The sequence below is a fragment of the Myzus persicae genome, unplaced genomic scaffold (genome assembly GCF_001856785.1).
Source record: "Myzus persicae strain clone G006 unplaced genomic scaffold, MPER_G0061.0, whole genome shotgun sequence".
Taxonomy (NCBI): domain Eukaryota; kingdom Metazoa; phylum Arthropoda; class Insecta; order Hemiptera; family Aphididae; genus Myzus; species Myzus persicae.
The window spans coordinates 1,379,069-1,405,789 of NW_019104266.1; the positions used below are offsets into that span (position 1 = coordinate 1,379,069).

At 30.0% G+C, this 26,721-nt stretch overlaps 3 protein-coding genes and 1 long non-coding RNA gene across 5 annotated transcripts; 1 reads left to right on the plus strand and 3 right to left on the minus strand.

The window, feature by feature from the left end:
- Nucleotides 1-2,732: 2,732 nt before the first annotated feature.
- Nucleotides 2,733-9,141, minus strand: LOC111040628. The gene is made up of 2 exons (XR_002605227.1): nucleotides 8,929-9,141; nucleotides 2,733-2,784 (listed from the first exon to the last, which is right to left on the minus strand). It is a non-coding gene; the product is annotated as an uncharacterized LOC111040628 (long non-coding RNA).
- Nucleotides 6,120-8,779, minus strand: LOC111040626 (5'-AMP-activated protein kinase catalytic subunit alpha-2). The gene has a single exon (XM_022324589.1). It carries the CDS (start codon nucleotides 8,522-8,524, stop codon nucleotides 6,941-6,943), a length of 1,584 nt encoding a protein of 527 aa, XP_022180281.1. The 5' UTR covers nucleotides 8,525-8,779; the 3' UTR covers nucleotides 6,120-6,940.
- LOC111040625 (xaa-Pro aminopeptidase ApepP-like) lies at nucleotides 8,854-14,231 on the plus strand. 2 transcript variants are annotated; one of them, XM_022324588.1, is made up of 13 exons: nucleotides 8,854-8,999; nucleotides 9,905-10,022; nucleotides 10,083-10,251; nucleotides 11,502-11,738; nucleotides 11,821-11,916; nucleotides 12,065-12,261; nucleotides 12,374-12,524; nucleotides 12,580-12,706; nucleotides 12,789-12,938; nucleotides 13,010-13,139; nucleotides 13,209-13,386; nucleotides 13,854-14,026; nucleotides 14,091-14,231. In XM_022324588.1, the coding sequence occupies exons 2-13, from the start codon at nucleotides 9,909-9,911 to the stop codon at nucleotides 14,211-14,213; spliced, it is 1,845 nt and encodes a 614-aa protein (XP_022180280.1). In that variant the 5' UTR covers nucleotides 8,854-8,999; nucleotides 9,905-9,908; the 3' UTR covers nucleotides 14,214-14,231. The 2 variants fall into 2 exon arrangements, with proteins under 2 accessions (XP_022180280.1, XP_022180279.1); XM_022324587.1 differs by lacking the exon at nucleotides 8,854-8,999 and adding an exon at nucleotides 9,295-9,483.
- A 62-nt stretch (nucleotides 14,232-14,293) lies between these two features.
- Nucleotides 14,294-26,384, minus strand: LOC111040627 (cholesterol 7-desaturase). The gene is made up of 6 exons (XM_022324590.1): nucleotides 26,089-26,384; nucleotides 24,983-25,178; nucleotides 20,234-20,425; nucleotides 18,847-19,277; nucleotides 14,630-14,800; nucleotides 14,294-14,552 (listed from the first exon to the last, which is right to left on the minus strand). The coding sequence occupies exons 1-6, from the start codon at nucleotides 26,251-26,253 to the stop codon at nucleotides 14,391-14,393; spliced, it is 1,317 nt and encodes a 438-aa protein (XP_022180282.1). The 5' UTR covers nucleotides 26,254-26,384; the 3' UTR covers nucleotides 14,294-14,390.
- Between the last annotated feature and the right edge of the window lie 337 nt (nucleotides 26,385-26,721).

The following is a 26,721-nucleotide window of genomic DNA, read 5'->3' on the forward strand; positions in this document are numbered from 1 at the left end:
TAAAAATATAAATGACAGTCAATATCAATTCAATTTCATTAAAACACGCTTACATTTTTTAAAAAGACAATCTAAATATAAATATTTTACCTAATTTAATTTGTGATGTTTATTCTTTTTATCATTAATATTCAATGCATGCAAAAAATATACTCATTAAATATTGCCTATCTGCTCGATATGCTAGAGCAAAAACATTTTTATGGAATTATTTGAGTTAAATTTTAATTTTGAAACATTAAATATCATAAATTTAACCTAAAAAGTGTAGTGCTATCGCCTATCAATACACTATAAATTTGTTTACAACAATTAAATGGAGTGTAATGAATATTTGAAGTTGTCCATAATATGATTATTATACAATGATACCTCTACCTTATAAGTTGGAAAATGGGAATATAAAAAAGGAATAACAAAAAAAAAATGTTATCAATAATTATCATACATTAAGGCTATTCATGGTAAATGAAAAACTAATTAACAATGATAAATTGATAAATGAGTAATCACTATTGAGTTAATGTAGTTAAATACAGATCCTGACATTTTAATAATATCATAAGGCCAAATGGTTTAGTTTAATATATCACATTAATAGTAACAATGGCCAATGGGGTCAATGATATATGTTTTTTTAAATAATTAACAAGATATTTAAAATGTCTAAAAATTAGTTAATTTTTATGGTACAGTGTAAAAACAAAATAAAATAGGTATATTAGCAATATTTTTTTTTTTATTATTGGTCTTTTAGGTTCGGCAACAATGACTATTAGCTTTTTGTGGGGGTTATGATTGGTTGAGGAATACGTATTTTTCTGTGGGGCAAGGATTTTTTCCCCAAGTGTTCGGGTGGTCATCCATCCTGGAGCCAATGATGTATTGGTTGGTGCTTAACCAACACATATTAGTGACTGGCCAACTACTGCACCATACTAGGCCCAACTTTTGTTGTTATTTAACATAATTATAATTTTATTTATTTATCTAGTTACATTAGTATTTATAATATTTATATACATAGGAAAAAATAGACCAAAAATGTAAATAATAATCACTGCATTTTATATCTAATTCAAATATTTTTTTAAAAGAGCATGGAACAAAGATTAATTAATTAAATTGGATATTGGTCAACTATATTCAAAATCTGTTAACAATTTTAGTATTCCCTAAAATGCAGGTCTTGTTGTGCATATGCTTATTGCACACATTGTGTACAAAGATTGTTATTCGTTTCTAAGTGAGCTCATAGTATTTTTAAATAGAAATATTTCACATGCTTAAAAATATATATTTTTTAAAAACCATTGTACAAACATAGACCATTTGTACATTAAAGTGTGATAATAAATCAATTAAATCAAATATTAAAGCTAACAACAAATAATTGTTGCTGCTGATCAAAAATTAGAGATACTTCATGTCTGTAAAACAGACATAATACATGTAGGACATCTCCTTAACATAATTTTGATATTAAAATGCTTATAAATAAAATACTTTCATTAAACATTAGTTTACATAGGCCCAGCCAATTTAATATATTAAAAGATTTTAATTTTCCAAAAAAAATAATCAATCTCATTAAAGCCAGCATGGAAAATTCAGAGATAAAAATTAAAATTGTCAATTCTACATCTCAATTGTTTAAAGTAGCCACTGGTCTGAGACAAGGGGACGAGCTCTCTCAAATTCTTTTTAACCTAGTACTGGAAAAAAACATAGTTAGAGATGAACATATCAGAAGGCATAACATTAGGTCAGTCAAAGATAGGTCTTCTGACATATGAAGACAATATTGGCATCATAGGAGACAGTATAGAGATAATGAAGACACATTGTAAGAACCTAATGGATGCTGCAAGTAAAGTCAGTCTCATGATAAATGACGAAAAGACAGGATATATGAAACTTATCGGAAGGGATAGGATGTATCAACGAGGAGAAAGTGTGGATATGGAAGGACACATTTTCTACAGAGTACCACAATTTAAATACTTAGGTGTTCTAGTAACTCAAGACAATGAGTTAAAGGTGGAGGTATCAAGAAGATTACAATTAGCAAACAAATGCTATTTTTGGAGCCGGAACCCTGCTAAAATCTAGGTCGATATCTGTAAATTTAAAGATTAAAATGTATATGACATTAATACGCCCCATCATCCTGTATGGCTCAGAAACATGGGTACTAAGAAAGGCAGAGGAAGTAAGATTAGACACATTTGAAAGAAAAGTAACCTGACGAATATATGGACCATATCTGGACCCTTGAACTGGAGAACAGAGGAGCTTCAAAACATGTGCCAAAAACTATGCATATCAAGGAAGCCGCAAAAAGAAGGCTAATGTGGGCTGGACACATTAAGATTAGTTTATTATAATCTTATTAGAAAAAAAAAAAATTATAAGAAAATAGATTAAATATAAAGGTATAAATTGTATTTTTTTTTTAAGTCTCATATTTTAGTAATAATATATTCAAGTTCATAAATTATATATTAACGATATAATGTATAAAATAATTGAATTACCTTCTTCATCAACCCATTTCATAGTGAAATCTTGATCGGATGAAAACCGACAAATAACCATCATTTCATACCGCAGTTGGTCAACGGTTATTTTTGGATCTATATAAGTAATCATAACTTCCCTAAAACAAATATTTTAAATGTTAGTAACTAATTTTTTGATTAATCAAAAATATATAATTGTATTTTAACTTACCCATTGAAAGCCGTTTTTACACGGATTTCAGGGACATCCACAGTAGGCATCCTAAACATTAAAATACACAGAAATGATTAAACAGATACTAATTATGAAAAGAAAAAGAAATATATATTAGTTATTAAGCACTAATAATTATCATTATTGTTTTTATGAAATATATGAACTAATAATTTATTGTTACCAATCCGGAGTTACAAGTATTATTAGTGAAATAGAGTTTTACTCCAATCTGGACTATTTCAACAATTCTTTATCTTAGTAATAGCGTATAAAACATTTTCAACATTATCAATGTGTTAGCTAAAAATGTACTGAATTAAATATTTATAAAAAACGTTTGTTATATTATTATGTCCCATTTTTCATTGCACATACTGCACAGCAAAATAAAATGAATATAATTGTATTACAATTTTAAAATAGGAATGATTTTTTCATTATTTCTAACAGTAAAATATTTGGAGTAACAAAGGGATCCAACATAGCACAATAAAATACAATGGTGTTTAAGAGATTGAAATTAAACCTTATCAAAAATACCTAACTAGTTTGGATTATAATAATTATTTTAACTGTTAACACCCACATATGAATAATAGATACCTATTGAATTTTTTTTTCAATTTTATACTTCAACAAAAATAAAGGAAAACAATTTAGGGGACTTTTATTTTATTTTTAGAAGAAAATATACAATCTATATCTTAGACATAATAAGTATATGTGCGATAAGGGAAACAAAGAATAGGGTGATATACATAAATTTGAGGAAAGAAGCCACCCACTGATGACACTTTCGTCTAGGTTTAATCATATGCGATTTAGTTATATGTTAGTATTTATATTATATAATAAATATAATATATTTAGTTATATCTTATTATTATTAGTTAAATAAAAAATCTCTGCACCATTTCCGTTTAAGTCGCCTTGGAGGGCTACCTGGGATAGTGAGGGAAGATAAGTTTTTAATGAGTGGATTTGAATGAGAGGATAGACGATTATGAAATTTTTTATAAAAACGTTTAGCTTCTTCGTGAATAGTATTTAAGTTGCAATCTAAATGTAGGGTATGGTTTGATATATATGGAGGTGCGTTAAATACTTTCCTTAAGGCCTTTAGGGGACTAAAAACTAAATCTTTCACTTGATAATATCCCAGAAACATTTTATAATAATTAATGAAAGACTAATAATCTTTAACCCAAACAACATTCGAGCTAACCCAAAACCTTTACAATTTTTATTCAAAATTCCATGTGATATTTTTTTTGCCGTTAGATTTTTAATAATAACTATTTTTGGTTTAGAATTATATAAAACTTAGATTGTTATTAGAAGTTTTATAAAAAAAAATTATGTCATAGTTATACCATACTATCAAAGAAATAATTGATGAGTTAATAATATTTTATACAATATCTTATGAATTAAATTAGGTAAAACATTTTCCCTGAACTACTTAAAACCCATATAAAATGTATGAGCATTCAAATGTTTGTTTAATTTTGTAATCGGGTACACAAACACCTGAATACACCTAGCAATCGTAACTATATGGTTCTATATGGTGTCACTGAAGCATTTATACATACTTAAGCAAATATTAATTTTGCTGGCCTTTTTAATTCTAAAAAAAAGTACTACTCTATGTGACAGTAAATAAATCTTCCAAATTTATTTCACCTACTTCCTAAACTAGATCTAAGTACAAATGTACAATAATGCATTAAACAATTAAGACTACTATTATATACTTAAATAGTTAAATCAAACACTAGAAAATGTACCTAATTACTTGATGAAAAAAAGAACATTTTTTTTTAAACTGTTGACGTAACTGTACAATTTCTTTGAAAAATAATTTCAACTAAATAAAATATTTAGAAAACTAAGCAATGAATAGTTAATAAGATGATGTACTGTTATTTTTTTCTGTCTTACAAACACAGAACATAGTAAATTATTTACATTCAGCAGGATCCGTTTAGTTGAATTGATTAATATTAAATTTGAAAAAAAAAGAATATTATCTATTCTAAATACTTTACCTTTAAAACTGCTTTCAAGTAGGTATGTAAAATATTATAATTTAAAAATACTCATCTCACTTTAAAATTAAAATATGGAAATGAAAAAAACTAATGAGATTATAATTAGTAAAATCTTATATTTAAATCAACAAAAACAAACTCGGTTCTGCTAAGTATAAACTTGCTATGTTATGCAATTGTAGTACCTTCATATCAAAATAATATGAGTGTTTAGGCAATAAGAATATATCACACTGGGATAGTGGGATCCAACTTCAAAATTTAATATGTACAACATACATTTATGTTCACCAGAACCAATTTTATGTTGTTAGCTTTAATATTAAAGTGAATTGACATATTACAAATTATTAAGGTAAAAACATTATCAGGTTTGTAACAATACTTCAATTGTTAACCTAGTTCTGAGCATAATTAAAAAATTGTACATACTCATAACTTGCTTACAAATTGTAAAACCGTAAGTCAATTGCCTCTAACATTAAAGTGTACATCACAAAATGTCTATAATAAGTAGTATGTATTGTAAGATAGAGAGACCATGTGGGTGTGGTGTCCTAAGAATACAGGTACTCTTTCTTTATTTAATCATGAATCAACAAAAACATAGAAATATCCTAAAAATGACAAATGTAACTATTAATAAATTTATTTTTAAAGAAGAATCAAATAATTATTAAACATTCAATTATCTATTACTATTATAATTGCTCTTAATGGGAAAATAGAATGTGTTTTTAATGAAGTACATTAGTATTTGTTTGTCACAAGAGTACCTTATTTATTAACATTGACACTAAATTTTAAGCAAATAAAGTAAGAAATGTATTTTAAGAAATTCAAAACAAATTATTTTAATGGAACAATTTTATTGTAAAAACAAAAACTTTTCTTACAAAATATAACAATAAATACAAATATAATATTATGAATATTCAATATTCTAATATGTTATTATACATTTTACATATAAAATTTGAGGTTTAGGTTTAGGACCATTTAAAAAAATCACATCTTAAAGATTCAATTAAGTTTAAAATAGAATCAGTTGAATAATTATTTATAAGTTATAAGTACACTATAAAATTATATTTTTGAACTAAACTTAATTAGTTTAGATACTATATTTCAAATGTATCCAATGTTGTAAGCAATCAAAATATAGTACACGGAAGTTAAAACAAAAATTTTTTTGCAACTGAGTCAGTTTTATTCTTTATTGACTAAAAGTAAATATAAGGAAATAATATAATTGGCAAAAAATTATAACTTAATAAATTATTTGTTCAAAACCTTTAAAAATGAATATAATTAACAATTGACAACTTATCACTCGGTAATTATTACAAACTCGATAGAAGCGCTATAAAAATGATTTTGTTATACAAAAATAATGAATTACACTTCTAATAAAATAAACAGTATGTTTAAATTGTTGTTTTTCTTCATTATTTACATGCCTGAAATTTGATTTTATGTTTACATGTTCTAAAATCTAAACATAAAACTTTTAGTAATACATACTAATTTTCAATAAGTATAACAATAGGCACTTAATTTTCAAATATAAATTGTAAAAATACATTTTTAGAGTATATTATCTTATTAAAAATTTGAGATTTTAGTATAGCTATGATATTTCCCTCAAGATAAACACAATATGAATAAATCTTGAAATAAAAGTACATACAATGTTAACACTTATTAGACCAATCATAAAATATATATCTACAGGACCATTCAAATGCTGTGTCACTAAACTCTGTCCCACAAGAGAACTTATCGGTTATGGTACATCCCACATTACAATGTTGCCTACAATGCATTCCACTAAATTTGAATAGAATGCAAGTATGTTATATGGTAACATGGAGGGGGAATAAGACATCATATTTGACCGACAGATCTCATTCTACGTACCCCTAATCCAACCTTATATGTTCTCTGGTAGATAGACTGGATAGAATACTAAATGGTCAAGTTTACATCGATATGCTGCCATAAACTTCATAAAGCAAAAGATGACATTTATTGGTACAGCAAAAAACAACTAACTGCTTGTCTGAGGATTACATTTACATTTACTTCTTTAACAATTTGGTATATACTCACATTAAATAATTAAAACAGATACTTGAATTTACTAATCAATGGGCAAGTTGGGTAATCAAAGATGCACACATTTCAAAAAACTCCATTGTATGATGTCCTGAGCACTTTTTTTGTGGCTGTACAACAACATCTTGTCTTGGAGATTGATTTTCAACTTCTAAAGTTGGTGCAGGTAAATTTCCATTTTCTAACTGATCGTTTGTTAAACTCTTAAAATCCAACAAATAGCTTTTGTAGTCCACTTGATACAGTTGCAGTGAGATCATGATATAATTATCAGTTTTTTGATTCATGTGTCGTACTTGGACATGGTAAGGATTTATTACTTTCCATTGAAAATTCAATGCTTTCATTGCTCTATATACTTCATTCATAATATCTGTAGGTCTGCTTTGAGATCTTATGCCTAAATGCCATTTAGCTCGTTTCATTGGAGATCCTCGAGCACCTTGATCTATAGATTGAGCACGTTCTCTTTGAGATATTATTCTTTCAGGATGTGGTTTTGCAACTGCATTTAAAGTTGATGGCTCCAGACTTCCACCTGTTGGAGGTGGACTACTAGCAATATAAAAATCTTTTAATTCTGCTTTAGCTGCTTCATCGGCGATTCGTTTATTATCAATTATTAAATGATAGGCAATACCTAATTGATCATGTGGATCGCCACTCAATAAAGCATTGTGAACTTCAGAGTCTTTTACACTAAATTTTTCACAAACTTCATTAACCGCATCTGTATCAATCACTGAAGAGTCTCGATCAACTGGTGAAGGGAAAAGATATGCAGGTAGTTCGTGCTGAAACCATTCATGTTTTTTAATATCTTCAATAGACGCTCTTTTCATTGGATCTACTTGTAACATATGACATAGTAAACTAACAACAGATTTATTCAAATAATCGGGTATAGGAAAGATACCAGATTTAATTTTTCGAAATAAAGTTGGCACATGTTCATCATCAAAAGGCAAAGAACCACATAATAATGCATATAAAATAACACCACATGACCAAATATCTACCTCAGGTCCAGCGTACAATTTTCCTGAAATAACTTCTGGTGCAGCATAGTTAGGTGATCCACAGCTAGTTCTTAAAAATTCTCCATCCATCATCATATTGGATAAGCCAAAATCAGCAATTTTAACATGTAGATTATGATCTAATAATAAGTTTTCTGGTTTTAAATCTCTGTGTACAATCATGTGTCTATGACAATAGTCAACGCCAGATATGATTTGTTGAAAGAAACGACGAGCTTCAAATTCCTTAAGTTTACCATGTTTTACTATATAATCAAATAGTTCTCCACCAGACACATACTCCATTATCATGAATATATCAGTAGGTGTGCTGATAACTTGATACAATTTAATGATGTGAGGATGACGGAAGAGTTTGAGATTTTGAATTTCTCGACGTATTTTTCCAACAACATCCAGACTTTTAATCTTCTGTCTATTGAGTATTTTGACAGCCACCTTGTGTTTGGTGAGCTGATGTTCGCCGATTTTCACTTTACCAAACGTACCAACACCGAGTGTCTGTCCAAGTATATAATGACCTATTTTGACGATTGGTTGTAGTTGACTGGTGGCGGGCTTAACCTCGGCCATGTTTCCCGATGTTCTTTTAAACTGCAGCAATGGACGTACACAATATTTCTTAAACACTGGAAATAAAAATCGGCACAGCAACTACCTAATCGTGATTTTACTCAATTAAAACACGCGTTTGAGGGATCAAACCGTGATAATTTAAGGACCGCGGAAACACAACAATAATTGCATAGGAAATCGGAATATTTTGAAGGCCGATCTCAATCCCACTTATATTCGGAGAAAAAAAAATAAACACAATATAAACATTATATACACACGCAGACAAGCGCGCGCACGTAAACGCAGTGCCTATGTCTTGTAATCAAATCGATTGTATTATGAACTCAGAACTACCAGCGCGCATAACCTCATTGAGGCTCAGTGAAATTTTACCAAAATAAAAAAATCGTATAAATTACCTGTATCTTGGGGATTGAACACCAACGATCACCGAGTCACACTCGGATCACTCGCAACGATCTAGACCACGGTGAATTTTAATTACAATCCCGTTTTCATTTTTACACACTTCCAAAACAAATCACTAATCGAAGTACAAAAAAAAAAAAACAATAAAAAAATGCTTTTTTATCTACTGCAGTGTTGTCGTGCAGTGTTGGTATGCGGTAGTCCTAGTCTAAGCACTTATACGCGGTATATGGTGTGGCCGGTATTTATTCATTTTCGGGCATGCGCTGTTGGCAGTGGATTGATAACACGTGAGATAAGATTTTACGACGACGACGAGAGACGAGACAGTGACGATAACATTTTCACTTTTTACATTTACCTACATTATATTATTATTAAAATAATTCATTACGAATTACGATTTCTTGTTTTTCGCGTGTCGATCGCCGACGACTTTTAATGCGTGCTTAGTGTTTTCTAAATACGAAAGAATCGTTCACTCCGCTCCTACTTTAGTGTATTTTCTCTCTTATACACTTCAGATTACAACGTAGCATATTAAGGTTCGTAATTTTCTGTTGTTTCAACCGATATTACTCAATTTGACCAACTTTTTATGTGGTATTGTTTAAACTGTGTTACGTAGTATTCGAAATCGTCTTTGAAGCAACATTCTCATCATTAGGTTTCTAATACCTTGTAAACGTCCCCAGACAGATATTATTACAAGGTCTTCTGTGTATTTTTTTTATACACCCAAGTTGTATGTGAGCAGATATTTAACTTAGTTTTGTTCATCTTAGTAGACTGATTGATCTGTACTTAATATTTCAAATTATTTCCAATCCACAGTTTTTCCTACACAACTGTTGTTTTTATTTTCCACTAATTATTATATTGTTATTCATTTATAATGCTTTATGTTCATAAATATAAAATTATTTATTATTTATACATTTTTTGTGTACTTAATAATGTTTATAGCATCATGGCAGTGCGTAGTACTGGACCTCTTTTGTCAAGACTGCGTGACCTAATGAAGTTAAAGTATTTAGGTGAACCCATTCAAGGTTATATTGTTTTATCGGAAGATGCTCATCAAGTAAGCTTCTATTTTTGTACCTTTACCTTTATGATATTATTAGAGAATTTATTTTTTTAGAATGAGTATATTTCTGAATGTGATGGACGGCGAGCTTTTATCACTGGTTTCACAGGTTCTGCTGGTGTTGCTCTTATTACACAAAATGAGGCCTTATTGTGGACGGATGGTCGTTACTTTGTACAAGCTCAACAACAATTAGACGATAATTGGACTTTAATGAAAATGGGTTTGTGTATATTAAATAGTAAATACCTATATTTAAAAAAAAAAAAACAAATAATAAAATATGCTCTCATATAATTACAGTTATAATTCTATTTCAATTGTAAATTGACATCATTATGTCAATTATATAGAACAGTATAGTTCAAGATATTTATATTAGTTAAAATTGTTATGATTTTTCATTGGTTAGTGGTAAATTACTTGAAAAACTAGGTAGCCTAATATAAGATAAGATAACATTTAAATTTATGTAAATGTTCTTAAAAAAATGTAGTTATATAATGTTCTTATGATTAGTGTCTTAGTTGTTGAAAATAGAAGAATCACAACCCTATGTAAACTTAAGATAACAATTTGAAGACCATCTTTAAAATAACACTATACACATTTGTTATCTTTAAACTGCATAACATACCAAATTTACAATTAATTTTGTTGATCTACTATCAAAATTAAAGGTAGAAAGACTGTCTAAACTCAACATTAAGATGTATAAGAATATTGGAGCATATACTCCCTATATCCCCCCTCAAAACAAACAACCCATCAGCGGACATGTCATGATGGTCAACAATGAATTGTATCCCCGCGAAACGCAAAAACCTTTTTAAGTAGCTGACCATTTTTTGATGTGATGTGACTAGTATGTGCCTCCAGTGTTCTTATCTATCTTGATGAAATTATATTTTTGATTATTTTTTTATTCAATATTTTTATGTATGAAAAATAATTATTTTATTTTATAATTATATAATAAATTGAGGTATCATAGCTGTATCCATTCGACATAACATAAAATACATTTTTACCAAATTGAGTTTTATACAGCATACGATTAGAAAAAAAAGTCAATTTAAACCCACTTCTTAGTTTCAATTTGTTCCATTGTAGATTGTTTAATATGTGACTAACGGTTTATACTATAAAAAATTGTATGTTTACACTTTGCATTATTTTGTTATGTAAAAAAATCTATTATATTAGATTAATGTATACTTGAAAACGATAATTGTAAAATACTCGTTCAAATTAAATAATATATTTTTATGATAATTTATGTTAATAATATCAAACAATCTGTATTATTTAAAAAAAATGCATTATTAATTCAAAACTCTTACCAAGTTTAAATTAACAACTATATTCACAATAATTGTGTGTAGACATCCAACATCTATTCTTTTTCTTTAATTGGAAAAATTGTTTATGTTAAGATTACATAATTATTTATATGTTCTTTTTATGTTACAGGTCTTCCGGATACAAGTACATTGGCTGAATGGCTAACAAAAAATATGAAAGCTGGCTCTAGAATTGCTGTTGATGCTAATTTAATAACATACAGTGAATGGCGTAGAATTAATAAAGAAATAAAATATAAAGGCATTAACTTGGTTCCATTAGATACCAACCTCATAGATCGTATGTGGTCTGACCGTCCAGCTATTCCATCAAATCCAGTTAAACCGTTAAACATCAAATTTACTGGTTTGTGGATTATTATTATTTTATTTTCATCCAAAAACAAAAAAAAATGTATATTGTATTATTAATTATTATCTTGTTCTAGGAAAAAAGTGTGGAGAAAAGGTTGAAGAAGTTAGACAAAAAATGACTGAAAAAAATGCTACTATTTTGTTAGTAACTGCTCTTGATGAAATTGCATGTAAGTTTGAATATTATATTAATGTATTCATCATACCTACATTTAATTCTTTTTCAAAACAATTATTACTTAAAAGTTTGAAATTATATATTACATCAGTATACAATGCATTTATATTGTTTTGTAATTGTCTATATTTTATTTTCAGGGTTATTAAACTTGAGAGGATCTGACATAACATATAATCCAGTATTTTATTCATATGTCATTGTCACACACACAGATGTCCATTTATTTGTCGATGACAAAAAATTAGATCCAACCGTACCAGAACATTTTAAAAGTGAAAACTTATCAGTTATTATACAACCTTATGATAAACTGCATACATTTTTTAATGATATTGTAAGTTTGATATTGTTATTTGTTATTTGAATAATTATGTAAAAGTAATCTGGTATAAGTGAATACTGAATATTATTTAAACTTATAAAATTCTACATGTGCATAATTTTAGTTGGCATCAGACAATAGTAAGACTGGAAAAGTTTGGGTATCAGATCGATCTAGTTATAACTTGGTTAACATTGTACCAAAATCAAATCGCATTTCTAAACCTACCCCAATTCCACTCATGAAAGCTATTAAAAACTCAGTTGAAATTAATGGTAAATTAAAGTTGTTATCAGTCTGATGCAATACAATTAATATTTTTTTTTTCAGGTCTTAAAAATGCCCATATCAAAGATGGTGCTGCATTGTGCTCATATTTTGCTTGGTTAGAAGAAAGCATATCATTAGGAAACTTAACTGAAATATCAGTTGCTGAAAAGTTATTATCATTTAGAAGGTAATTATTGCTTAAAAATGGTATTTTAATTTAATTTCTGTTTATATTAATCATAGTTAGTGATAATTATTAATTTTAATAGTTTGCAAGAAGATTTTGTGGGTCCAAGTTTTGAAACAATTTCTTCGTCTGGTCCAAATGGTGGAATAATTCATTATTCACCAACTCCAGAAACTGATAGAAAATTGAGTGTAGACGAAATGTATTTATGTGACTCTGGTGGTCAATTTTTGTTAGTATTATAATTTTTTGTTATTAGCAACTTATTTATTTTACTCTTAATATATATTTTTATTAAAATAGGGATGGAACTACTGATGTAACTCGTACACTACATTTTGGAACACCAACAGACTATCAGAAAGAATGTTTTACTAGAGTTTTTAAAGGTCAAGCAAATTTAGCAATGAGCAAATTTCCTCACAAAATCCTAGTAAATTTTACAGTTCTATTTCAAATTTTATTTTTATTGACTTATTATGATATTTTTTTACACTTTAAGGGCAATTGTCTGGATTCATATGCACGTAGATTTTTGTGGGATGTCGGCTTAGATTACATGCATGGTACAGGTCACGGTATTGGTGCTTACTTAAATGTACATGAAGGTCCTATGGGAATATCTTGGAGAGAAATACCAAATGATCCTGGTTTACAACCAGGAATGTTTTTATCAAATGGTAATTTTTTTGTTGAAAAACTACCCATGTCCCTCCAAAATGTTTAGTATACTGGTTGTGTAAAACAAAATTAATGTTGTACATCCAGTTGTGTCAATATTATATATTATTTATAAATTACGACTAGAAATAACTACAATATTAACTGTTTTATTCTACATTCTATGACATTTTCCTCCCTGTTTATTAGATCTTCGATTAAAAACTAAGTACAATTTTATTTTCAAACAGCAAGATATTTTCCAATATATCTGTTGATAATTATAAATAAATGTATTAAATTCCCTATTTTTAACTCTATATATCATGCTTTATTCATAATAGACCAAAATGATAAAATTCTTGTATGTAAACCATTTCTTGTGGTCTCGTCTATTAGACTTAACTGATTTAAGAAACACAACATACTTCTAATTTTTTTTTATTAATCTTTAAATAATATTCATATTACAATATTTCATATTCAGAACCTGGATATTATGAGGAAGACTTTGGTATACGCATTGAAGACATTGTCTTGGTTAAAGATTCAACAACTGCCTATAAAATGCCACAGAAACCATTTTTACAATTTGAAACTGTTACTATGTGTCCTATTCAAAGTAAAATGTTGGTGATGGATTTGCTCACAGATACCGAGGTAAAAAAAGTCAATTATAATTGCTTATAATAGTGCCTTTATTAATTGTATTAAAATTGTTTAGATTGATTATTTAAATGAATACCATCGCAAGTGTTTAGAAGTTCTAACACCATTATTAGAAAAATTTGATGACAAAAGAGCAATAACATGGCTGAAAAAGGAAACACAACCAATCAAGCGATAAATTATGATTATATTTCCATTATATAATCAATTTTTAATTGAATGTTTTTTTTTCATTTTACAAAAATTCTTAAAGTAAAAACTAATATTGTAATTTTATATACCTATTCTACTATATTATATACTATATATTTAGTAATACTTTTCTGCTATGTAAAATTATAATTAATATATTTATTCACCAATCCATTGTTTCTTTTCTGTTACCAAATTGTATACTATTAGCACTATAAAATTGTTTGTACCATTTTCTATGTGCCAAGAGTGTTGATTCTTGTTTTGAAGCTAATGGCTTTTCAATGTAACTCTTGTGGTTCCAAATGACTACATCTCTCTCAAACTGTAATTACAATAATTATAAAATGTAGTATTAAATTGTGAAAATTATAAAACAATAGTAATTCAGACTAAACTAACCATTGCAGCTTCCATAAATAAAACTACTGAAGCATACAGTGACAAATACAATGGACAGTAGATACGATGAACAACTTTCTGTATCAATGGCTCAACAGGTGTGACAACTTGTACCAATTTTATGGGCCCGAAACTCGTTTTAAAATTTAAAATCACTAATCCAGGACCAATCTATAAAACAATAACAATTTATACTTCAATAACTCAGCATTTCCATTCAGACATAGTTCATTCTTTTTCAAGTGCACTTGGCAGGGGTTAAAGTGGGGGGGGGGGTCGCAGGAAGAGTCAGTCCCTCTACCTCTGACGGCGGTTAAAATGCGTCCCCTTTAACAAATTATGATTTTATACATTAAACATTATACATAAAATTCTATATGGAACTCTGAGTCTCAGAATATTATTTGGAAACATTAGTCCCCTTTGGAATTTTTTCCCACTTTAAACCCTGACCATTGGGGAAGAAATTTGAAAATAATAACTTATATTTGTATAATAAATAAACAATAAACATGTTGTTTATCATAGATATACAAATGTAACAACTAATAATTATATTATAATACAGTAACTGGTAACAACGTAATATGCTTAGTATACTATCCATTTTTAGGTGGATAGGTATGTACGACAAATGTACAATCTACTTATATTTAGTATACATTATTCACAGACGACACGTATATTGGGTAAAAGTGAAAAGGCTTGACTAAAAAGCAGGACTAAAGCCTGCCTCTGTCAAAAATTGTCATTTTTTGACTCTGGATTCTTTACACATATGTTTTATGTTACCTATTAATTTGTGTTTGGATATTAAAGTCATACTTTAAAAAAAAAAATGTAATATAAGTAATAACTACCTATATATTATATGAAATATATATATGTGTGTTTCTTGATATGCAGTTAGATACCTATACTAATAACACAATTCATTTTATAGTCACAATAAGTTAATTTTTATTTATACCTACCCATATAAACGCTATTAATTGAAAGTATATTTTTGTTTCGTTATTAGCTAATTAAAAAAAAATCGTTGTTTTATAATATTACCTATAGGCTATATGACGTATAAAACGTATTGTAAATATTAAATTATGGATATTCGGAGTATACAAAAAACGATTCTGAGCGGAGGCGTCCTAGCATACCTACTTGTATGTATAATCAAATTTAAAAATTAAAAGAAATGAATAAAAATCAAAAATATCTCTTAGCTATAAATCGTTACGCTATTTCCGGTAAACTTTTTTTTTTTGATTAAGGTAGAAAAGATTGTGGGAAATCTTCTATTGAAATTTCTAAAAACTTTTATACATTTCAAACTGAAAAACAATTTGAAAATTTTTGAGATTTGGATGGATTTTGAGAAAATTTGAACTTTAAATACATAAATAAAAATAATTGTGCCTAAGTATCGTTAATATTTTTGAAATTCCATTAAAGAAACTTATAAGGAACCTTCAAAAAAGCAAAATTCAAGCAATGTTTTTGTCGAGAATAATTTTTGGAAAATAAGAATAAAAGACTATATAAATAGCTCAAAAAGAGTAAAAATAATTCGAAAATGTTACCATACACGAAAAATGCTATTATAAATATTTGATGTACAGTTTAAAGTGTCTACGGTTATGATTTTTTGAATTACAACAAAACTACATTTTTTATGTAAAAATAAAAAATCACACTATTTTTTAATTTTCCTGACGCTTATTAGTTATTTAAGCTACTGAAAATTTTTAATTTTGACCTATCGATTCGCACTAACTACATTCATTTTTCTTTCAGAAAAGATACTGATGTTTATAATTGGAGCATTTGTTTTACAAATATTAATGACAGAAAAAAAACACATTATGGTAAAAATACTTTTCATTCGCTACTCTAGGAATCTAAAATAATATTATACATTATAATATTATATAAACACAGTTTCTTTCTTTTAAAGATATTTTTATTTTTAAGTTCCAATTTTTTTTTAATTTAAAAATATTTAACATGGGGATTTAAAACTCTTACGTACCTAGGCAGGGACGAATTTTGGATATTTTGATAGGGGGCACATATAAATTTAACGCAAGTGTGCACCTGGCCTAATGGTTATAAATAGGTATCGATAAGACACTATAAGCTGTAACTAGTTTTATCAGTTTAAATGCAAATAATGATTATAACAGTAGGTAGTATTATTCTTATTTACTGCATTTTTCGGGCATGGACCAGTTGCGCCTAAAACAATATTTGTATTTTAGGTCAGTATACCAATTGCGCCGCTTAAATTTTAGGTCAGTATACCAATTGCGCCGCTTAAATTTTAGGTCAGTACACCAATTGCGCTACTTATATTGTAGGTTCCTTATTTTTGCATGGGAATATGTAAGTTACTACACGGCGGAAAAAGTTACATATGAATATACACAGTAAATGTGCAACTTTTAACCTTTATTTTAGTCCAAAAACAGTCGTTGCCAATTTTGAACAAGCGATTCATTTTGCTGTTTAAAAAGTTTGGCCTTCAATAACTCTGGTAGGTTGTAGGTTTCATTTCACACAAGCTTAGTGGAGGAATATCCAAAGATATGGACTATAAGCTGAGTATAAAAACATAGATTCTGAAATAGGAAAATGGCTACATTTAATTTTTGGCTTGTCACTTTTTCCACACTATGAAGTGGAGGATGTTTTTATAAATGAATTAATGACAATTTAGCCAACGAATTCAAATGTTACTAAATTCACTGACTATATCGTTGAAAATGATATATCATCAACCTCTACATTCCCCCCCATACTGTGGGCATCGAATACAATAAGCTTTGAACGTACGTAACCTAACCTAACCAATGCATGTGAAGGTTTTCATCAAATTTTTATTCCTCACATCCAAATATTTTTGTCTTTCTAAAAGCAATTATAGAAACACAAACCAACACTTACCTATACTGCAATAAACAGTACTGAAGAAGATAAATATACACCAAACCGAGCATATTTAGTGAAAAAAGTGGCCATAGAATCTATTATTGAGAAATACAAATCCGGAAAAATTACTAGCAAAGAATTTTTAAAACCAGTTTCTTATTATTACAGTAAAATATAAAAAACATTAAATGGAAACATAAATTGTAATTATATTTTTATATTTTTATGTTTATTAATTATGTATTATTGACTTGTATCTATGTGTATAATTTGGTATAGATTTATATTGTACAATTATTATTAATATTAACGTTTATTGTAAAAATATTATAAACCCTGAAAACAACTGAGCGCAATTGGTCTATCAACCCAAAAAAAGACATAGCGCAATTGGCATATCGACCCAAAAAATACAGAGCGCAATTGGTATATCGACCCAAAAAAGACAGAGCGCAATTGGTATGTTAAAAGGTCATTTTAAGCGCAATTGGTAAACTCCCCATTTTTCATTTATATGATAGGTACTCGTAATTACCTGAAAAAAATTGAAGTTAGAAAATTGACAGGGGGGGGGGGCATGTGCACCTGTGCAACTCTCCTGAATCCGCCATTGTACCTAGGTATATTATTATATTTCATTATTTTATATAGGTATACAAATACTCGATGTCACAGTGACATTTTCAAAACATTTAGATTAATTTTATGTTATTGCCTGTTTGTTTTCATACCACAAACTTATTAACACCGTTCTTTGTAGGACGGTATTGACTCGAACATTAATAGCAATAATATATTATGTACATTTATAGCTACAGGCTACTGCCTATATTATTATAATTATTAAATATTAATAATAATATTCACTCAGAACCGTTTTTTGTACACCATATATCAAATTTTACGCTCATAATAAAAGATTTCACTCTGTAAATTCTAAAATCAGAGTGAATTGACCTTTTATAAAACTTAAGTTTATTATCCAGGGCATCTCGGAGGCTTTTAATTTTTATTAAGAAGCAAGTTATGACCTTTATGAAACCATACTGTTAAAAACAAAATATCAGTAAAAGCCTCCGAGATGCCCCAGAAAATAATCTTACATTCAATTTTATAATGGGTTAATTCACTTAAGTTTCTAATTTTAAAAATACCACAGTAAATTGGATTATTGTTAAAGTAAAATTTGCTATGTTGTATAGGTACCTACGTCTGTAAGAATTAGTCAACACATGCGTGGGCCACACCCTCTTAAATCATCTCAACGAATTAACGACTTCACCTGCGGTTACCTGTTGAGCTTCCACGTCCATTTTGAAAACAACGAACTTGCCAAACACCACCAGCCTGTGCTGCAGATCGAGCGTGGACACGTGCGGCCCGCGGGTGCCGTCCGCCCTCCATGCGGCCGTCCACTCGTGAACGCCGAGCAACTTCCACAGCGACCGGTCGGCCTGAGCGGCGTACTGGCCGCCGAGCGCCATGTGGCCGTGCAGTGCTGGCAGATGGGCCACGTCCGCCCCGTTTTCCGGGATGTCTTGGATGTGCGCGTTCACGTAGTGCTCGCTGCGGCCGCGGTACAACCAGCCGCGGCCGGCCTCCTCGACGTCTCTGGCCGGGCGCCACGACGGCGCCTCGTTCTCCGCGTGGTACCACACGAACACGAACCCGTTGGCTTCGCAACAATCCCATCTCTTCACGGACGCCGCCCTCGATGACACCCCTGTGCACACATCCACGCGAAAATGTTTTCGGTTTATCACAAGCACGTATATCGAAAATCGATATGGATAATGAGTAAATATGACTTATAATAACCCATTGATTCCGTCAGTACCTACCCAGTTAAACAATCTATATTGATTCCGCTATAGTTTCCAGATACAAATTTAACATGTGGCCGTCCAGCAGGTTACCTACTCCTTAACTTTGTTAACTAATCAAAAATAAATTTACGTTTGGCATGAATATTTTTTTAGATGATATGCTAACAAAATAATTTTATAATTGTTCATTTTTACATATCCATCGACACGTCTCGATGTAGGCAACTTTACTGATGATAGAATATCAAACGTAGGTTTAAATATTTTAGGATATATTGTATATATTTTGTATCATGTCTAATTAGGTAGGTATATAACAAATATAATAAATTATTTGTGTATCTGTGCAGCAGTTATCTTTTATCAAGCAAATTCAACAAAAGACAAAACAATGAATTAGTATTATATATCATAATAGGAATAATGTTCAGCTTCAGCCTTCAACAGATTAAAAATTATATCTTTGCAGTTTTCACCTGCTACATCTTACATATGTAATTATTCTACCAGTAAAACTAAAATATGCATGTATAATAGTTTAAAAATAATTTCTTAAGAGGATCCTACCGTGCGTTTATTGTCTCCCTCTTACAAAAAAACTGAGTATGCCGTATGTTAGGATATATTTTAGTTAAGCACTAGGTAGGTACAGAATAATACAATTATATAATACATAAATGATAGTAGAAATGTATACCTTCATTTATACATGAAATATAAATAATGTCTACTGTCGTTTACCAAGTAACTAGTAGTTATTACTACTAGTTACTAACTACGTAGGTACATATGTATAATGGTTATTGGTTATAGATATGAAAACTTAAACTATTATCTGAATACTAATTTTTACCATTAGAACAATCGTTCGGAATTCGGACGCACTTTCCACTGGTACCGTCAAATGTCCATCCGTGAAATGGGCATTGAAGACAGTTTCCTCTAACTATTCCTCCAATAGCCATATTAGCGCCCAGATGAGGACAGTAGGCATTTAATATATTGACGTTGCCGTTGGATGCACGAAACACTGCGAAGTTTTCTCCTAAAATGAGTAAAGGGGGGTCAGGGGGTTATTTTTCTCAAGATAGTGTCCTGCTTAGTGCACCGAGAGAAAAAGTTATCAGTAACTGAGATTAAAACCTGCAACGATGCACTGCCTCTAGAGTCTCCGTCCCACACAGGGCATAATGCATATGCACAAGGATGGTGCACCATGGGGCATAAAAGCAGTGTAAACAACAAAAAATAATTCATTTTTTAAATAGCTAATCAATACAATCCTATAAACTACAAAAACTACAACCTAACCTAGCAATTCTAGTAAAATTTAAAACATTAATTCGTTTTAAAAATAATTCAATTTTTACTATTCAAAAGCACAAAATTGATATTCTGTAAAATTGACACAGTCGGTATTCAACCATTATTAATAATTTAAATGTAAAAACACCCTATAGGGTGTACACTGTAGCACATCTATTAATGCCTAAAATTATACCTACAGCTTGAAAATGAATTTAATTTTTTTTTTTCTACGGTTTAACTCTTATACGCGGAGTCTTAAGAGTCAAGGTCTTGTTCACTTTTTAAATTTTATTATTTTAATTTGTTCAAACTAGACAGTGCAGTGGTTTGAATAAATTATACCATTCTGGTTAAACCTCTATAATAGTTTTTTATACTCATATCTACTATGAATGTCAAAAAGTCACAAAATAACCGAAAATCCAAAATATTATCTGCTGCTGTCATAATATTATAAATTAACTTTCAAGGACACTCCTCAAGAAAATCGATTTTAGACAGTGTTAGACCATGTAATATCTTCTTCTTCTTGTCGTATCGGTCTTCATATTCCCTTCACTCCCCAGTAAGCCGCAATTTGTATTGCTTTGTCTGAAATTATATGCGTCAAAAAATATTCCTTTCTACACTTATTCGGTAATTGTGGGCATACAAACAGATGGTCCGCATCCAGCTCTCCACCACATTCGCATTTCCCATCATCTTTCAATCCCCATTTTTTCATATTACTCGCTGTCCTTCCAGTTTCCGTTCGTAATCTATTCAGTGTCTTCCATACCGACCATGGTAAGTGACTTCCGGTCGGTAAGCTTTCCTTCGGATCCTTCCATAGCAGTGAGTTATGCTCTTTCATTGCCTCCTTCCATAAGTCTATTCTCGTTGCTTCAGGTGTTTGTGATAGGCTAATTGTTGTCTTCAAAAAATTTTTCCTTGATTTGAGCCGGCTCCCCATGGTTTTACCTCCATATAGAGGATGTCTTAAGTCTGATTCTTGTTTTGTTTTCTCTACCCTTGCTGCCACCTCTCGCCTTATATTAGGGGGTGCTATACCGCATAATACTTGTACTTTCTGAACTGGTGTTGGTCTCAGGCACCCCGTAATTAATCTGTTAGTTACATTTAGGGCCACATCTACCTTTTTAGCATGTGCTGAGTTTCTCCATGCAGCACAAGCATATTCACCCGTCGAGTAACATAATGATAAGGCTGTCGTTCTCAAGACATGATGAGGGTCTGCGCCCCATTGACAGCCAACCAATTTTTGAAGCAAGCAGTTTCTTGTTCCTATTTTATTTTTTGTGTTTTCACAATGACTTCTATATGTCAGGGCTCGGTCAAGTTTAATGCCTAAGTAGGTTGGTTCTTCGCAATGCTCTAATTCTGTGTCTTGCCAATTAATTCTCAGTTTCCGCTTGGCGTCTCTGTTTCGTAAGTGGAAAGCGGTAATTAGTGTTTTTGCTGGATTCGGTTTGAGATAATTATCATTATAATATTCCTTCATAGTATTAAGTGTGGCATTCAGATTCACTTCCACCTCTTCGAATGTTTTGCCCTGGGTTGTAATAGCGAGGTCATCAGCGTATATAAAGTGCTTCGTTTGGGTCCCAATTGGTTGATCATTAGTATAAATATTAAATAAAATTGGTGATAGAACACTTCCTTGGGGTAATCCATTATTTTGTCTTCTCCATCTGCTCTTTTTGGCCTGCAATGATACAAAAAACCGTCTATTCCTTAATAAAAGACTAATAATTTTTGTGAATTTCGCATCTTCAGTTAGCTCATATATTTTCTTAAGCAGTAATCTATGATTAACCGTATCATATGCAGCGCTAAGGTCGATAAAAGCTGCACCTGTTATTACATTATTCTCATAGCCTTTCTCTATTTCTTCAACAAGGTTAAGTATTTGCCCCGTGCATGACTTACCAGCCCTAAAGCCAGCTTGTTGCTTGATTAGTTTCCCGTCTATCTTGTCTTTTATTCTATTCAGTACCATTCTCTCAAACATTTTATATGTATGACATAATAGTGACACGGGTCTAAAGTTACTTGCATCTGTAGGGGCTTTTCCAGGCTTCAATAATGCCACAACATGTGATTTGAGCCATTCTGTTGGGATACTATCGGTTTTGATACAGTTATTGAACATGTTTAGTAGCCATTCCTTGGCTTTGGGGCCTAGTTGCTTGATCTGTTCTGTCATGATTCCGTCGATGCCCGCTGCTTTCCTATTTTTCATTACTCCGATGGCCATATTTAGCTCATCCATCTCGAATGGTTTATTGAAGTCACTTGTATTATTCTTTATATCCATTTTAAATTTAAGCTTAGTATGTAATATAAAATTATAATTTTACTGCGAATTCTGTTAAAATCCTGTAAAATAGATGATTTATTGAAATTAAAAGTATAAAACATGATTTTAAAAATATTGAACAATTATATTAGTATAATATTTGTATAGGTACCTAATTTACATTTTATACAATAAGCAAAACCAAAAAAAAACATTTACAGAAGTCCGCAGTCTTCACCCTGATGGCTAAAGCTGCAGCATGTGCATATGTGTATCTACTTATCACGTGAAACTATTATATTTTATTGATAATGGAAAATTATATTATTTTTATTTTGCTTTTTGTTTAAGAATATCTTATAAAACACATAAAAAAAACTACAATAGAGTGTATTTATACTAAAAATTGCAAAAGGTCATTATAGAATCTTTTTAAATGGTCCGTAATTCAGTAAATATAAGTACTTCACGTCGGCATTAATTACATGTGTAGCACAAACCTACAAATACCTAAGAGCGGTGCTAGACGGGGGCCAATGGTCCATTTGCCCTAGGTAAAAATACTTGGGCACTACCTTTTGGCCCTCCTTAAAATTTGAGCAACACTAATTATTCAAAATTGACGTTCATATAATAAATAAGAAATAATCAAACATTTTTTTTAAACTAGGAAACAAAATGAAAGATTGCCAAAGTTGACTGAAAGATTCTTGTAAAATAAAAACACTAAATAATTTAAAATATAGTTTTACTTTTTTGTGACGTATAAAATGGCTTTTTCAGAAACATTTATTTTACATAAACTGGCTATGTAATTATTCCACCACCGAGTGATTTATACTGTGTAGGTAGAGCAGACCATTTCAAGTCTTATCCAAATTAAAATTTATTTGAGGAACCATTTATCAAATGAGAAATTAATTCACATTGTTACACTGGAAATTGAAAAAAAAACTCTGACAACTTTGGATCTGGAAATGGTTGTTGACAAATTTAAATGCTTTCCACAATAACCGAAAAAAGAATAATAATCATAATGATTTCATATTAATCTACCTAATAATATTCTTTAAATCATTGTAATAATAATTAATTTTATGTTTAATAAATAAATTAGAAAAAATGTGCTCATTGTATATCAATGAATATAAACCTATACTCATTTTTTGTAATTGTTGAATAGTTATTAGGTCAGGGGCATCATTTCAATATTTTCCGTGGTAGGGCTATAGGGCATAATAATGAAGGGCCCTAGCAAAAAAAAAAGGCCTATGTAGAATGAGTTTATAAATCTTTTAGATTTTTTGATTTCTTGTAATCATCTTTAGAATCCTTATGAATAATTTCATATTTTACTTTCAAGATTTTGGATACCTTATAGGTAAACAAATTGAACATTTTATAAATTATGAACTACCTTTACGAATTAATTTTAAAGTTGTAATTTTGTTAAAATTTGAACTTCAAATGTATACAGAACATAACTGTGTAATAATTATTATTATTATCTTTAATAGATTTCTTAATAGCATTAATAAAAATGTATTAGACTCCTTGCATTTAATTTTCAAGATCTTTTACATAGCAAAAAATGTTGTATCGACGTTTTAGATAAAAAAAATAGAAATTTCCAAACTTCCAAATTTCTGTAAATGTAGCTCAAAAAGAGTAAATATTTTGAAAATGTTATCATGTATGATGAATAAGAAATGTTAGTAAAAACATTCGGTGAAAAAATCGCAAGTATTTACGGATATTACTTTTTGGAATTACAACAAAAAAAGTAAATAGGTATAAACAGTATAAAATTAATTTTATCAAAACTGGTTTTGGATAAAAATTCCCGTTTTCCTCAATAATTTTTTTGTTTTTTGTTTTAATTGAGATAAATACTGATAATTAATGACTTTGGCCCTATAAGTATCTAATAGATACTTATAGAGTGTAGACACGTTTTCAATTTAACGTTTCCGAAAACAGAACACTTTAACTTACCTAGAGCCGTCACGTATTTAACTTGATTGACCATGATTTGATCGGAGTCTAGGAGCGCAAACCATCCGTTCGGATAGACTGGCGGTAACGTCCCTTTTTTCCTCAGTCTCATCATGGATCGTATCAAGTGTAACTTATCCTTTGACGCCCACTGGTTTTGTGTGAAGTGCTGTTCGTAACCCACGTCTGCCAATTTCTTTTGATAATAAAACAGAAGCAACTTACTTTAATTGTTTGAGTAGGTATCTCAAAAATAATACATATACAATATACATTATACATATTTTATAAGTATAAACTATAATATAAAAAAACCCCAATTCACCAATCAATCACGACTGATCGCGATAGTTTGCGTGACAATTTTACAATTTAACAGTCATAATTATTATTATCGTATTATAGCCTGCAGTACTCAGTGATCAAAGAGTAAGAATGTAGCCAGCATAACTATACCGAGGTCAGCGCGTTTAGGGGCCTAGAGTGCACAATTTTTGCTTTCAATAAAATTTAATTATTACATTTTTTTTTTATGATTCAAAGCATACATTTTAATTTTATGAACATATTGTTTATAATTGTGTTGTATCACGTATAAGTTTGGATATTTTACTTACGCAAATACGCTATGTTCATGCGTAATACATGGCGGTTGGCGAATGAATTACCTTAATGAATAGGGACTGCAAATTCAAAATTATGACGAACAACTCGAAGTTTTTATGAGTGTTTTTCAGATTGCATTAAAATGTTGAACCACTTAAAATCTAATAGTTCCATGACAGTTGTACACAAAATAATATGACGTGCTACATAATATTATATAGGTCCTACTGTTTGAAGACTAACTTTACGCAAAACGACGTTTTTAATAAAACATGTAAGTAATAATATTTATAAAATGTACGGAATAATTTTCAAGCGGAAGAACCTTCTTGAGATCAATCTGATACTTGGCCAAATGGGGGAGAAGAGTTAAAAACATCGCTCCCAGAATTAAATGTTGAGGTTACCATAATACCTAGGTTTCAGTTGTACCTATGCCTACTTATATAATATGCTATAGACAGTGTGTATTTATACACAGTCTAATATCAATCGTTTACCCTTTGTATGTCCAATGGTCTGATCAAAAATCGGTAACCATACCACAATCCCAATGATGCACATACTCCTGCGGCCACGTACTTGCCGCAGTCGCTACTGCAGTAATCATACGCCAACTGAACCGACAGACAGATGGCCAAAAAAGAAAATATTGATTTCTCCATGATTACCTATACAAAATATTGTAATATTTAAACATCAATTAAAATATTTCACTGAATTTGTGTCTTGAGAAATTTTACAAAAATATAACATTCGAGACCCACGCACAACGTGCGTAAACCACGTGTGTTTATCAACTGAGGACCCCTGCAGGGGTTGTGCGTTGCACGAATGCGTTTAGGTAGGTAGGTAGATAGGTATAGGTATACCTAAATTTTATTTGGCGTTTACCTTTTGTTTTTTTTTTTACTTGGACGTTTCTTATTGGATTACATATTTTATCATAAAAGAATGTTTTACGTATTATACGATCGATTTATGTATTGTACATTCATCATGATTCATGACATACAGAGTCGTTCAAAACCTAGCTATATGTCACCAGAAACCAATGACTACTGCAGTTTTCACTACGACAATATATAACCAAATGCAAAAATGATGAGTAGTACGCATGAATTAATAAATTA